The sequence below is a fragment of the Amia ocellicauda genome, chromosome 12 (genome assembly GCF_036373705.1).
Source record: "Amia ocellicauda isolate fAmiCal2 chromosome 12, fAmiCal2.hap1, whole genome shotgun sequence".
Classification (NCBI taxonomy): Eukaryota; Metazoa; Chordata; class Actinopteri; order Amiiformes; family Amiidae; genus Amia; species Amia ocellicauda.
Genome location: NC_089861.1, coordinates 32,638,770 through 32,653,322, shown reverse-complemented (window position 1 = coordinate 32,653,322; position 14,553 = coordinate 32,638,770). Strand labels below are relative to the sequence as shown.

At 44.1% G+C, this 14,553-nt stretch overlaps 2 protein-coding genes across 2 annotated transcripts; both read right to left on the bottom strand.

Annotated features, from left to right (window-relative positions):
• Positions 1-1,109: 1,109 nt before the first annotated feature.
• Positions 1,110-3,820, bottom strand: apoeb (apolipoprotein Eb). Its single transcript, XM_066719377.1, has 5 exons — positions 3,688-3,820; positions 3,294-3,356; positions 2,697-2,856; positions 2,252-2,539; positions 1,110-1,936 (listed from the first exon to the last, which is right to left on the bottom strand). Exons 2-5 carry the CDS (start codon positions 3,334-3,336, stop codon positions 1,591-1,593), a joined length of 837 nt encoding a protein of 278 aa, XP_066575474.1. The 5' UTR covers positions 3,337-3,356; positions 3,688-3,820; the 3' UTR covers positions 1,110-1,590.
• A 7,381-nt stretch (positions 3,821-11,201) lies between these two features.
• Positions 11,202-14,134, bottom strand: apoa4b.2 (apolipoprotein A-IV b, tandem duplicate 2). The gene is made up of 5 exons (XM_066719376.1): positions 14,019-14,134; positions 13,710-13,765; positions 13,121-13,271; positions 12,362-12,818; positions 11,202-12,110 (listed from the first exon to the last, which is right to left on the bottom strand). The coding sequence occupies exons 2-5, from the start codon at positions 13,747-13,749 to the stop codon at positions 11,994-11,996; spliced, it is 765 nt and encodes a 254-aa protein (XP_066575473.1). The 5' UTR covers positions 13,750-13,765; positions 14,019-14,134; the 3' UTR covers positions 11,202-11,993.
• Positions 14,135-14,553: the final 419 nt, after the last annotated feature.

Here is a 14,553-nt window from a genome sequence, read left to right as displayed (position 1 = left end):
GCAGTTTTTTGTATTATAGTGTAGTGCAGTATATAATAGTGTGTTTTTTTAATTGTTATTATATACATTTAAAAAATCATTTTATTAATACGAATGAAAGCAACATACAACTTCTGTATTTTGAGTGGATGGACATCAACGGATTTGAATTGGAACTTTCTGATTTCCAATACGCAGATATCTGGGAATCAAAGTCCAAATCTCTGTGAGGTGAACTTGAAAATGAAAATGGCTGGCAATGTTGGTCTTCCCTTCCTTCGAAGTGCGACTGGCCTTGCTGTCGTCATTTGGTTCAACTTACCACTGTGAACAGGTGTTTCACAAATGAAAACTATACAACTAAGTCCAGTTAGAAGCTGCCTGACCACTGGCCATTCTGATGTGTGTTTGCGTTTGATGACAACGAACTACCAGCCTAACATATCCAACCTTAGCAGTCAGAAGCAGGGTTATAGAAGGCACTAAAAAGGACACAGGTTATGATGAGCCAATGTATTTTTTTTTACCTGTTTAGTAGCAAAATAATGTTTGTATTTTATTGTTCAATGTAATTTATTTTAATTGTATAAGTTTAACTTATTTTAAGTGTACTTTTATTGCACTGTGATAATTACATAGACAGGAAATATGTAGATGGAAACCTTAATAATTATCTCTCCCCCCTCACTCCCCCACATGCCAACAACTTAAGAAGTACATATTTCAGAATGTTTGTCACTCTGACCAAAAACGTTGCCGATCCCTGGTCTAGTGCAATATATTATAATGTAGTGCAGAATATTATACTGCACTGTAGTGTAGTGCAGTATATTATAGTGTAGTGTAGTATATTATAGAGTAGTGTAATATATTAGGGTCTAATGCAGTATATTATAGTCCAGTGCAGTATATTATAGTGTAGTGCAGTATATTAGAGTCTAGTGCAGAACATTATAGTGCAGTGCAGTATATTAGAGTTTAGTGTAGTATATTATAGTCTAGTGTAGTATATTATAGTCTAGTGCAATTATTATAGTCTAGTGCAATATATTAAAGTGTAGTGCAGTATATGGTGTAGTGCAGTGCAGTGTTGAGAATACTGAAAACTTCTAATCACTACACAATCTCAGGAATGTTGAAAGTTGCTTTATTTTATTTTTTTTTTCCTTCACAGCGTTTACAGTCCAGCAGGCAGGCAGTCAGTAACAGTGACACAGCTGTCTGAGTGAGCCCTGTCTCGCTCCATGCCACCTGAACACCCGACCTAGCAATGACAGCGTACTACAGAGCGGGGTAGTATGGCATGGGTCTGCATAGGTGGCAGGACAGACAGACAGACAGACAGGCAGAGTTTGTAAGGAGTGGTGTCCACCTCCCTCCCTCTGTCCTTGTCTCTCTCTCTCCCCTCTCACTGTGCATGAGAGAGCAGGTTAGAGTTTAATGGGTGGTGAAGTGTATGTGTGCGTGTTTATGTGTGTGTGTGTGTGTGTGCGTGCGTGCATGTACATGTTTGTGTGCATACATACAGACAGATAGATATACAGAAACACAGTTAACTAAAGCAGTCACCATCTCTCCCTCTTTCTCTCCTCCCTATCCCTCTCTCTCTGTCTAAGCACTATCATCTCCCTTCAGCTTGTCTATGGCCTCCTGCAGCTTCTGCTGCAGCTCCTGGATGTAGGGCTGCAGCCAGCTGCGCAGCTCATCCAGCTTCCCCTCCAGTGAGCTGCGCAGACCCTCTGCCGTCTGCTCCATCTGCTGCCTCAGGTCCTCCGATTGGCTCTCCACCCTCTCGCGCAGACTCTGGCCCTGCTGGCTGAGCAGGCCCTGCACGGCGACCAGGCGGTTAGTGGCGCGGTCACGCAGGCCGCTGGCGTAGGGCTCCAGACGGTCTCTCACTGCATCCATGTTCATCTGCGTGCGGGACTGCAGCTCCTGCAGGTAAGTGGACACTTTCCTGAGGGAGGGATGAAGAGGGGGAGGGTTAATAATAATAATAATAATAATAATCACAATAATAATAATGATTATACTGCACTGCACTGTACTAGCCTGCAATATAGTTTACTGCACTGTTACTGTACTCTACTGATTTGTAATGTAAAGGCCTGTATACCCACTATACACCCCATAGACCCCTGCTATGCACAGCACTATACTGGACTGCACTAGGCTATGCTGTGTGTCCTGTGTACCCATTGTGTGACTCTGTGCTGGGTGTACTGTGTTGTGCTGTACTGAGCTGTGCTGTGTCGCTGTGCTCCTGCTGTACCTGCGGATCTCCTCGGTGTCTTTGCTCAGGCGCTTGCGGAGCTTACGGGTGTACAGGTTGACCCGGTTCTGCACATCCTGCGTGTTCTGCTCCACCATAGTGCGCAGCTCCTCGCTGTACTGGGTGGCACGCTGCCGGGCATCCTCCAGGTCTGCCCGCAGCTTGCTGCTCACAAGCGTGAAGTCGTGGGCGAAGCGGCCGGCGGTGTCCTGGGCGTAGGGGGCCAGGCGGGTCTGCAGGTCCTCCCCGTACTCACTGAGATCTGCCATGGTGTCTGTGATCAGGCCGCTGAGAGGGGCAGGGGGAGAGGGGAGAGGAGGGAGAGAGGAACTGAGAGGGTGTTTTCTATGTGTGTGTGTGTGTGTGTGTCTGTGTGTGTGCTGTGGTTCTGTGTGTATGTGTGTGTGCATGTGTCTGTTCTGGCCGGGCCAGTCCTGGTACTCACTCCAGTTCTTTGCTGAGCTGGGAGGTCTTGATGCGGGTCACCACACCGTCAGCCTGGTTGTTCAGCTCGGACACGTACTGCCAGAACCGCTCCAGAGCCACCTCCCACTGCGGCACTGGCCCATCTTGGGGTTCTGCTGGCACTGAGCGAGCCTGGCACCCTGCACACCGCAACAAAGAGCAACACACATTAACACACAGTAATACAGAGCAACATACAGCAACAAAAGCAATACACAGCAACAAAGAGCAACAGAATTAGAAATACATTGTTAGAGCTTAGCCAATCACGAGTATCAATCAGTTAAACAATCAGGATATCAATGTCAGTTATTAGTTCCTGTAAACAGTACCACTGTACCATATTTACATTTATAAGTTAAACCCTAATATAAGAAGTACATATTTCAGAATGTTTGTCACTCACAGCGGTAAGTTGAACCAAAATAATACATCTCTATGCATAGATAGAAGGATAAACATCAGTCATGAAGCCAGTAAAATGTGTCCTTTAATTGAATCAATCAGTCAGTTAGTCAGTCAGTCAGGGTGGGCTGCTGACGTTTTGCCAAGGACTGTGGTGGGGACGCAGACTGACCTGAGATGACAGCGATGGCAAAAATCACAACTGCGGTGTGCATGATGACGGGGTCCACTGCTCCTGTACACAGACAACAACACATACACACAGAGAGAACAACACACACACTGTCAGACAGCTAAAATGTACAGAGATGTATAAATAAAAAGACAGATGGAGGGACAGACACAAATACAGGCTGACAGATAGACAGAGAGGTAGAGATGGCTGAAACATAAGAAAGTGAGGGATGAGAGAATGAGAGCATTAACAGTTCTAAAAGAGCAACTGTATATATATATAATTTAAATTATAATCTGAAAATCTTCCTATATATTAATATAACCTCTACCCTCTACCCACCACTGTGCAGCCCCCTCACTCTCTATCTCTCCATCTCTCTGTCTCTCACCTTGAAGTGAATTCTCTTTTCTCCCTTTGCTCCTTGTGCTCTAAGCTCAGCGTCTTCAGACTTTTATATAGCCCGGCTAAGACGAGGCTGGGCAGGGCAGGTCTGGGCTGGGCTCCGGGTTACTCTGTGTCACCCCCTTGTGAGTGTGTGTGTGTGTGTGTGAGAGAGAGAGAGAGAGAGAGAGAGAGAGAGAGAGAGAGAGAGAGAGAGAGAGAGTAAGCAGTCGCTAGAGTCAGTGCTTCGTTACAAGACGGTGGGTCGGTCACGGGTGCAGTGGCGGCCGACAGTTCGAAGTTCTGGGGTCGGAACGCCCTCCTGGCAGCGCTGTGATGTGGAACGGTACACGGCCGCTGATCCGTTTTTTAAGGAAAACCACGCAAAAAATATGTAATAATATATGCTTACCCACGCACCCTGTTATGTCACTCTCGCCAGCTGTTGCATTACTCCAACACTGTCATTGTTTCATCCTCTGTGTCTCCCTCTGGTACTGTAGTATTCTTATAGTATAAGTTGATCAGAAAATTAAAAATGTATATTATTATTATTATTATTATTATAAATAATTATAAATAATAATAATAATAATAATAATAATAATAATAATAATAATAGCGACACTGTGGCACACTAGCGCAGAGCACACTACATTGCTGTAGTGTGTAATGTAATAATTAAATTATTTAATTATTTAATTATTATTATTATTATTATTATTATTATTATTATTATTATTATTATTATTATTATATTATTACATAATAATATTATGTATAAAGAGAAAGAGATGACGCCAGGTACGTGATAAAAGATCACACACAGACAGACGCACTAAGTTACTTTCAAAAGGTTCATTAAGGAAAACTCAACTCGGACATGTTATTCGTGGATTTCAGCTTTGTAATCGTTTTTTGTTTTACCTCTGTACATAGATTCCGGGATTTGTGTGTGTGTGTGTGTGTGGAAGGGGTGGGGGCGTCTGCGGTTTTCTAACAACGTTGAAAATCCGTCATTCGTTTTTAAAATCCCTTTATCAGCATTCGTTTGTTTCTCTGTTTTCAAAAACATTTTATCGGTGGATGTTTACACTATGGAAACTGAGCTGGAGCGCCTGTCGGTGCAGGACACGGTAGCTGTGCTGTAGTGTGCTGTGCTCCAGTGTGCCACAATGTTGCTATGTAACCTTCGCCCCTGTTGTACTTTTGTTGGGGACAACCGCGTGAGATAGAGAGGGGGGGGGGGAATGGGATAAAAGACAAGAAAATGACAAGAAACGGGAGAAAAAATGCAAAAGAAAATAAGAGAATACATTGAAGGAAAAACATTGTAGTAAAGTTCCAAAACGAACACAGAGAAGTGGAAAAACACAACAAGAAAATGACAAGGAGCACACAAAAAACTAAAAAGAAAGAGGAAATGAAACAATAATAAAAAGGAAATAAAGTCTAAGAATAAAAAAAGTAGATGTAAAGAAGAAGGAGATATTTTCGCCAGTGGGTTCGCATCTGACTCCTATGTTTTGTTCTGGACAAATATGACCCGGGGGCTATGTTGCATTACCGCAGAGCACACGGCGTCTTTAAGTTTACTGCACAAAAACCGCAACCTGCTCATTGGCCACCTCCCATAATCCAGATACATCCAGTTCGTTTTGTTTTGCTTGTCCCAAACCTTTTCATTCTGTTAGTTTTGTTATGGAGGATAATGTCTATTGAGTGATGTTGTGGCCATGTTATTGCGCAACGTTTTGGCAACATCCCCTTGCTAGACTTCAGAAGCCTTGTTCTGCACTTTGCCAGGCTGCCACGACTTCAATTGTGTGTGGATCCCAATTTCAGGTAGACTCAAACGATCCCTATGCAGGTGGCAGTTCAAAGTTTCCAGCGCGTTAGCTCTGTAATCATCTGCTCTCTTTCTCTCTAGGGTTCAGTAAGTCTTCAACGGAAAAGCTCTGCTTGCACGACTGATAACCACGTAGAGGTTAATGTGCAAAATCCAGCCGGCGCAGTGGCAGCGTGTCAAATGAAACTGGCAGCGATTACGCCACCGCCGTATGTACAGTGGGCCTAAAAACACGCACACACACACGATACACTGTTACTGAATTATTGTTATTGTTTTCGTTTTTAAAACATGAGGGTTGTGTGTGTGTGTCATCTCTTATCCTGGCAGTGTCTGTCACTCCAGGAGCAGAGGATCGTATCTCTTCAATCCAATCTCATCCAATCCGTTTAGTTTGTGTGTTTTGTGTAGAGGCTCCCGCAGTCAGTCTTTATTAGTCGTGTGTCTCTTTGTGGGTGATGATATCAGGGGACAATTGTGTTAAAATAATCAGATTGCATGCCTCTGTGTGTGTTTGCACGTTGCTGGTGGCTTGTGATTGAGAACTGTCTGTGCTTGATGCTGCAGAAGATATGCGTGTGGCTGTTTATTGGCGTACTTACCATTACTATTACTGCTACTGTTAGTATCAACTACTACACTGCTACCAGTACCACTATTACTATTTCTACTCTAACGACCCATGGCCCGTTTTTCACTTTGCACCGCTTAATGTTTGCTCTCCCTCTCCCCTTGCAGTGCAAAGAGGTTTAAATTGGATAATTGATGTTTAGACTGTTGAAATTCCCTCTGCCCCCCAGTGACCGGGTGGCCACTCCCAATCCCGGAACGGTGCAGTTGAGAGGGTAAACGGAGCCGGGGCATTGGTGGGCAGTGGGCGCAGTGAGCAATTAATACGGACAATGGGAACAGAAGGTTTGTTTTAAATCCGTACTGCCTCCTCTCGCCCGCACTGCTCAGTGGTTGTTTGTTTGTGTTCTGTGCTTGTGTGGTTTTACATGTTTTAAACATTTTAATGATTAGTATTTGAATCGATTTTAAACTAAAATAAAGAATTGTTAATATTATCGGCTCCCCTCATTCTGTCCCTATAACCGCCACCCCCTTGCCGGGGTGACTTTACTATATATATATATATATATATATATATATATATATATTATACTCCAACACTGCAATCAACATATGTATGTGTATGCTTATTATAATTATATATATATATATATATATATATATATATATATATATATATATATATATACATACATACATACATACATAGATGCATACATGAGCTACATTCGTCAGTATTTTGTGTTATTAACATATTGTTGTACACCGTATTAAATTATGATTATGAAAATGATGATGATGATGATGATGATTATAAAAAAATAGTCATTTCACTTAAACACTGTTATTTTTTTAGGTTTTTTTTGGGGGGGGGACTCTAGGGAAAATAGGGAAGTGATGCAATGCAAGAAAAAAAAAAAGAAAGGAATACAAACACAATCAACTGGAAAACAGCTGTCTGCCCTCTGGCACCGAGCAGTCAGCAAAACTGACACTAGTCTGACCTGTACAAACACAGGCAAAACTGACACCCACACAGACTCACACACACACACATATACACACTCTCCTCTCTCTCTCTCTCACACACACACACACACATACACACAAACACACTCATTCACACACACAACACACTCACAGACACACACACAGACACTCACACACACATATACACTCTCTCACATACACACGCTCACACACTCATAGTCATGTGAACTATACTCAGTTGCCAGGGCACTGTATTGCAGTCCTTGGCTGCAGCAGAAGGTCTGTGCACCTGTATATCAGGATCAATAGCTGTGCCAGTGTGTGCTCTGTCATCGCTGTGCTGCTGTGTCAGACCTTAAGCCTCTGAGTCAGTGGAGGAGCCCTGATCAGAGCCACATTTCCCCTGGGTACAGTAGGGAGAGGGGAGAAGGGAGAGAAGGGAGAGTTCATTCACCCAGTGGGAGAGTTGCGCTGGCCTCGTCCTCATTGCCAGGGCATCATTTCCACAGCCAAACCAGTCTGGGCCAAAATAAACTCTATTTACCATCTACTGCACACGACTATTGGGGTTTAATCCTGGGTCAAATACTTTTTATGGAATGGAATGTAATGTATTTGCAGCAATTACAAAATACATATTTTGTTTTTACAGTTTTTCTTGTTTGTCAATGTGAATGAAACTGTGGTCCACATGCCCAACACCATAACTGAAACAAGCAGAACAGTACACATTTCGTCAAAACAGCAGGTCAGTTATGGTTGCTTTCACACAGAATGCAAATGCCAAGCACATTTGTGCAAAATGGTAAACACAACTCTCTACACAAGAGTTTTTAGTTAGTCTTGTCAAACTAAATTAGAACATTTGTTCACAGTCAATAACACACACTCCCACAAGTGTTTCTACTTTGGTCTTGATATGAGTCACTCAGAGAACATGAGTTCAGCTCATGCTGGGGTGAAATGTTTACTGACCATTTACACTTTATTTTACAACCAAGCAGAAGAAAACAAAGCATGTACATGGTTGACCACGTCATATCGATGCTCGGTTAGTTAGTGCTCAACAGTGGCGTACACAGACAATTGGGGGGCATGTGCTGAAGCCACAAAAAGGGCACCGCCTCTGCAGTGCAGTCCGGGGAGGGGTGAGCCGCCGATTTGTGGTCCGAGGGGGATGGAATTCGGGGTGGGGGGGGGTTGCGCCAAAGTGCGGTCCAGGGGGCAGGTGCTCGGGAAAAAGGGCACTTTGGAAGTCTCACAGAAAGTTGAGCCCTCCCTGTGCACGTGTCTGGTGTTTTTTGTGCTATTGTGAAGTGGCTGATGGAAAAAACTTTTCATTAGATGACAAATGATACTATTTTAATGGACTGATTTGATTTTGTGACGTGTATTTGCTGTTTTGAGAGTCTAATTGCATTTTGTAAAGGGTTTGTGTTATTTTGGCCAAACGTGTTTCAGTTTGGGGTGTGTGTTAATTGTTTTGTTTTGAAAAAGTGAATTATGTTTGAAGAAATGTGCTCAAGTAATCAAGAAAAACTGTAAAGAGACTATTTTCAATTAAGAATTACTTTTTTTTTGTTTTAATGATTCTGTTCATGCTTAATAGCATCAGTCGAAATTACAATAAACACAATTATGTGGATCATTTTTGATTCACAGATTTCAGTCCACACTTTACATTCATTCACCACATTGGATTAATAGAAAAACATAAGGGTTTCAAAGCGCTCATCAGAGAGTGAGCAGTGAACCCGCCCTCCAGTGCTAAAGAGCCGGTCAGCAGATGATACAGGAACATTATTATTATTATTATTTATTTATTGTCAGATGTCATTATCCAGGGTGTGCAATACAAAGTGCAATAATATAGTACAAAATTACAGATCAAGCATAATACAATTAAAGGTTCAAAATTACAGAAGTGCAGGTAAAATATACAGTTAACATAAAATACATGTCCTACATTCTAGATTGTAATAGCTAACAAGTGCAGACAAGATGTGCTGAAGTCATAGTTAAGAGCTAAATGGAAGGGGGCATAGGGGAAACAACACGAGTACTAGCAATGTAAAAGCAAGCAGTATGATGAAAACATTATATAAAGTGCAAAATTATAGGAGTGCTGAACTGAACAACTTTTAAATTACAGGAACAGTCTGAACAGGTGTGTCTTGAGTAATCGCCAGAAGGTGGTCAGAGACTCTGCTGTCCTGACTTTGTTAAGTTGTTCACCACTTAGGGGCCAGGGATGAAAAGGAGCGTCTCTGGAGGAATGGGCGCAGAGAGGGGGCAGAGTTCATCTTCTGGCACAGGAGGACCTAGGTCTGCAGGGGATGTACAGAGAGACGAATGTCTAAAGGTAACTCGGTGCAGTCTGTTCGAGACAATGGTAGGTGAGAGTCAATGTCTTGAACAGAATGCGTGCCAGTATCGGGAGCCAGTGGAGGGAGCGGAGCAGTGGAGTAGCGTGTGCGAATCGGGGCAGAGAGAATACCAGACGAGCCGCAGAGTTCTGGATGAGCTGGAACAGCGGGTAGTAGTTGCAGGCAGGCCGGCCAGGAGGAAGTTGCAGTAGTCCAGGCGGGAGAGGACCAGTGACTGGACGAGCAGCTGAGTCGAGTATACGTGAGGAAGGGTGGGATTCGGCATATGTTGCTCAGGAAGAATTGGCAGGTGAATGTCAGCATGGTGATGTGCTGAGTGAAGGTGGGCGGGGTATTGAGGGTGATTCCTAGGTTCTTAGCGAGAGAAGATGGAGAGTGAGAGGGATTGAGATGGAGAGATCAGCAGAAGGTGAATAGGAGGGGGAAGAATAAGAGATAATATTTGGAGAGGTTGCGCTTGAGGTGGTGTGAGTGCATCCAGGAGGAAATAGCAGACCGACAGGAAGAGATGTGAGAAGGAATGGAAGCTCTGTTCTATAGTGTACCACACTATGCTGTACTATAGTGTACCCACTTATTCCATTCACAGACATAAACAACAGACATACACACTGACACACAGACACACACTCACTCACAAACACATGCCCAGACTGAATGGCTCCCAACTCCCTCAAAAACAACCAGGTCTCAGCCTGCACAGAGTCACTAAACCAGTTTTTGTGTAGCGTGTCTGGAGAGAATTTTCCCACATATACACATACACACATGCACACACACATACACATGCATACACACGCACACCAGCTCTGAAAAACAAAGTCAGAACAATAAGTAGTAGAACGAAAACAACAAGGTCACAGAAAATAACATTCCAGCCCGCCACACCAGTCCTCAGCGCAGGTTAAACCCTAGTCTGCCATGATCAACCAGACAGCAGAGAGACCGAGGACTGGGGTCTGTCAATCATCTTTACAGTTTGCACAGGACATTAGAAATAATATAAATCTCTCTCTCTCTCTCTCTCTCTCTCTCTCTCTCTCTCTCTCTCTCTCTCTCTCTCTCTCTCTCTCTCTCTCTCTCTCTCTCTCTCTCTCTCTCTCTCTCTCTCAGTTCTGTAGTTCATTCGTTACCCACTGCTGATCACTGTGCACAGCAGAGCCCTGAGGTCCTGGGCCCCCCTCAGACACAGCAGCCGACACACATACTGCCACACAGCGCTGCAGAGCCAAGAGCATCAGCAACTACAGCCACACCAGCCCAAGGGCACAGACAGTGGGCTCCAGCATCAGCATTGTTGCCCGGGAGATGAACACTGAATACATCAGGAAACAGCACAAAGACACGCTACAGCAACCTCAGTCTGCAGAGGGACTACAGCCCACTTCAGGACCGGACCACAGTAAAGGACCCCAAACAGAGACAAGCCCTGAGCCAGTAAGAATTGATGCTGTTTTGAAGGGAAAGAGTGGTCACACCAAATATTGATTTGATGTATATTTTTCTTCTGTTCACTCACTTTGCATTTAGTTAATTGATAAATATAATCTATTAACGTCTATTTTTGAAAGCATTCTTACTTTACAGCATTTTTTCACACCTGCCTAAAACTTTTGCATAGTACTGTATAATGTGTAATTCCTGTATTTAATGTTCCAATTGCCCTGTTCCTGAGCACTGGACATTTGTGTCAAAGGTTTTGGCAACACTGATGTCACTTAGTCATGTCAATAAAGCATTTTAATTGAATTGTATAAATCAGTCAGACAGGCAGTGTATCAGCAGTCTGCATGCTTCATCCACATGGCCATCCAACAGTTTCTTCCAGCCCCTCACCACTCTCGGTGGAGAGAGAGGCAGAGAGAGATGAAGGAAAAGGAAAATGCAGCAATGAGAGAAAGATAGAAAAAGAGAGAGAGAGACAGAGAGCTGCCAGATAATATAAACAAATAATAAGGCAGAAAAATAAAAGAGATATGTACTCTTGTTATTTTTTAAATACTCCAGATTTATTCAGCATAAATTACAAGGGCATTTAGAGGCAACATCACACACAACCTTTAAATACAGCCGCAGGCACATGGGGAGGGGGGTTGTTTGAGGGAAATGCATTCACTCGTCCTTTGTCTGGTTGTTATTGAAAAAACAAAAACAAACAAACACAAATAGTAGAGCAGTTCACACTCTCTCTGTCTCTACTAATACAGTACTACTACACACATTTCATTGAGAATCTCAGCTAAATACACACAGGTAATATATTTCTGTTGCTAATAGTTACAGTTACAGTACAGTTACAGTACAGTTAGAGGGAGAGAAAAAGGGCAGAAGGGAAGGTTGGGCAGATAGAGAGACGCATCTTATAGCTTACTCTTCTCTGGAGAGAGAGATTTTGGGGGGTAAAGGAGATCAGTCTTGTTTTGGAGGAAGACAAGAAGAGAGGAGGAGAGAGGAGGAGAGAGGAGGAGACTAGAGGGAGGAGGGAGAAGGAAGGATGTCTTTGCGTCTCTTTGCTCAGAAGCGCTGCTGGAACTTTTCCCACAGGGAGCCCAGCTGGGCGCGCAGGTCCTGGGCATAGGGGTCCAGTTTGCCGCGTAAGTCCTCAGCGTAGGGAGCCAGGTTCTCAGTTACCTGTCAGGGCAAAACCACACATTAGGGCTTACATCCTGTAACAACTGTAACAACTGTAGTCGCTGTTCATACAGTCAGTCAGTCAGTGTGTCAGTCAGTCAGTCAGTCAGTCAGTGTGTCAGTCAGTAACTACTACAACAGTACTAATATTGATAACAAAGACAATACTAATGGCAGCAAAATGACCACTGCCAACAAACCCCCACCATTCCCCAAGACCCTCGACCCTTCAGCCTACGCGCCCCCCTCACCTCTCCAGCACGCTGCTGCAGTCCTTCAGCAAGGGGGGCAAGACGCTGCTGGAAGTCCTGCACACGCTGGTCAATCTTCTGCTGCAGCTGCTCGGTGTAGGGTGCCAGGCGGGCCCTGAGATCCTCAGCGCCGGCCTCCAGGCCTTGACGCAACCCTTCGCTCTTCTCGGCCAGCACACGTCGCAGCTCCTCGGGGGAGGCGGGCAGCAAGCCATCAGCATAAGGGGCCAGGCCCTGACGCAGGTCCTCAACCCCAGCCCGGGCCCGGTTTCCCAGCTTGTCGGCGTAGGGGGCTAGCTGGGAGCTGATTGTGGACAGGTCCTCACCCAGCCGGGTGCGCAGGGTCTCGGCCTCCTGTGTCAGTCGCTGCAGCAGCTCCTGTGCCATTGGGGCAACCTGGCCCTGCAGGGCCACCGCATACTGGTTGGCTGCCGTGGCACTGTCTGTGATCTTGGTGCTGCAGGAGGAGAGGGTGGCAGAAGAGGGGGAGAAAAGAAGGGGAGAAGGGTTTATAGTGTGTCTATATCATGTCTTCATGTCTCTGGCTTCTCTATAGCTTGTTTATAGTGTGTTTATAACATGTTTAATAGTGTATCCTGTGTAGTTTGTGTAACCTACAACTTGTGTGTTGTCTGTATCGCGTGGTTATAACTTCCGTGCAATATGTTGACATACATGAAATCCTAGCCCCTGTCAATAGTGTATTTTATAGGGTATGATTAGCATGTTTTTTAACATGTGATTAGCATGTTGACCTACTTGACTTCCTGGCCCAGCTCAGAGCTGCGGATCATCTGCAGTGTGTCCTCAGCTGTGTGCGTCGCCTTGGCAACGTAGTCCCAGAATGCATCCCTCACCTGATCCAGCCCTGACTTGGGCTCGTCCTGCCACAGAATGTTGGCATGGCAACCTGGGGGCAGAAAGAAGTGTTGTGTGGCATCAGAGTCAGTAACTATGGTCACAATTACTGGTCCCTAATTAGTACTACTTATGATACTATAATACTGACATCATCATTATAACAATAATAATAATTACACAAACAAAAATAATAATAGTATTATAAAACTAATAATAATAACACAGGGTGGTGCTGGTGTGACTGGTGCCACAGAGCTCCCAGCAGGGCCACAGAGTGCAGCACTAAAAATACAATAAAACATAATTGTTTAATTGGGCCTCTTCAATTAACGGCCCATTTTCTGACTGACTGGGCAGGTCTACCCACCTCCCCTGCCCCAACCCCCCACCCCAAACTCGTCTTGTGCTGTCTGCTCACTGACTGGACCCCAAATATGATTGTTATAATTGAAGCACTGATGTTATTATTACAGTTCCTCAAACCCACCTGTGAAGATGGCCAGCACAAGAACCACAAGCACCTTCATGGCTGAAATTCAGAGACTGGTAGAAAGAAAATACATAAATTATTAATTAATGCAGTGTTATTATTACATTTCTTAGTAGACAACTTGCAATTGTAACAATATATCACATTATTTTCACACACAGTTACCCATTTAAGCAGCTGGGATTTCACTGGAGCAATCTAGGTACAGTATCTTGCTCAAAGGTACAACAACAGTGTCCCCCACAATCCTCCGCTAAAGAGTCCAGAGCCCTGACCACTCAATGAGTCAGTCAGTAAGTGTCTTACCTTTTGACAGAGAGCAGTTCTTGGTGTATCCCAGTGTCAGTGTGTGTTGTGTGTCTTTGTGCTCTGTATATATAGCTGCTCAGGCTGCTGATCAGAGTGCAAAGTCCACAGCTGCCTGCTGTGCTGTCAGCTCACCTGTGAGCTCACCTGCTCTCTGACCGCCTCGTAATACATGGCACTGCACTGTACATTATACCACACTGTACTGCACTGTACTGTACATTATACTACACTGTACTGCATGGTACTGTACATTATCCCACACTGCACTGCACTGTAGTTTTTACCACTCTGTACTTCACTGCACTATACATCATACCACTCTGTACTGTACAGTACTGTACATTATACCACACTGTATTGCACTGCACATTATACCACACTGTACTGCACTGCACTGTGTATAGTATAGTACCTCTCGGTATTCTGTACTGTAACACACAATATACTGTAGTAATATACTACACTATGCTGCAATGTCGTACTCTGTTCTCTAATAAACTAATATCCTTGTACTGGTATGTACTATAACAGA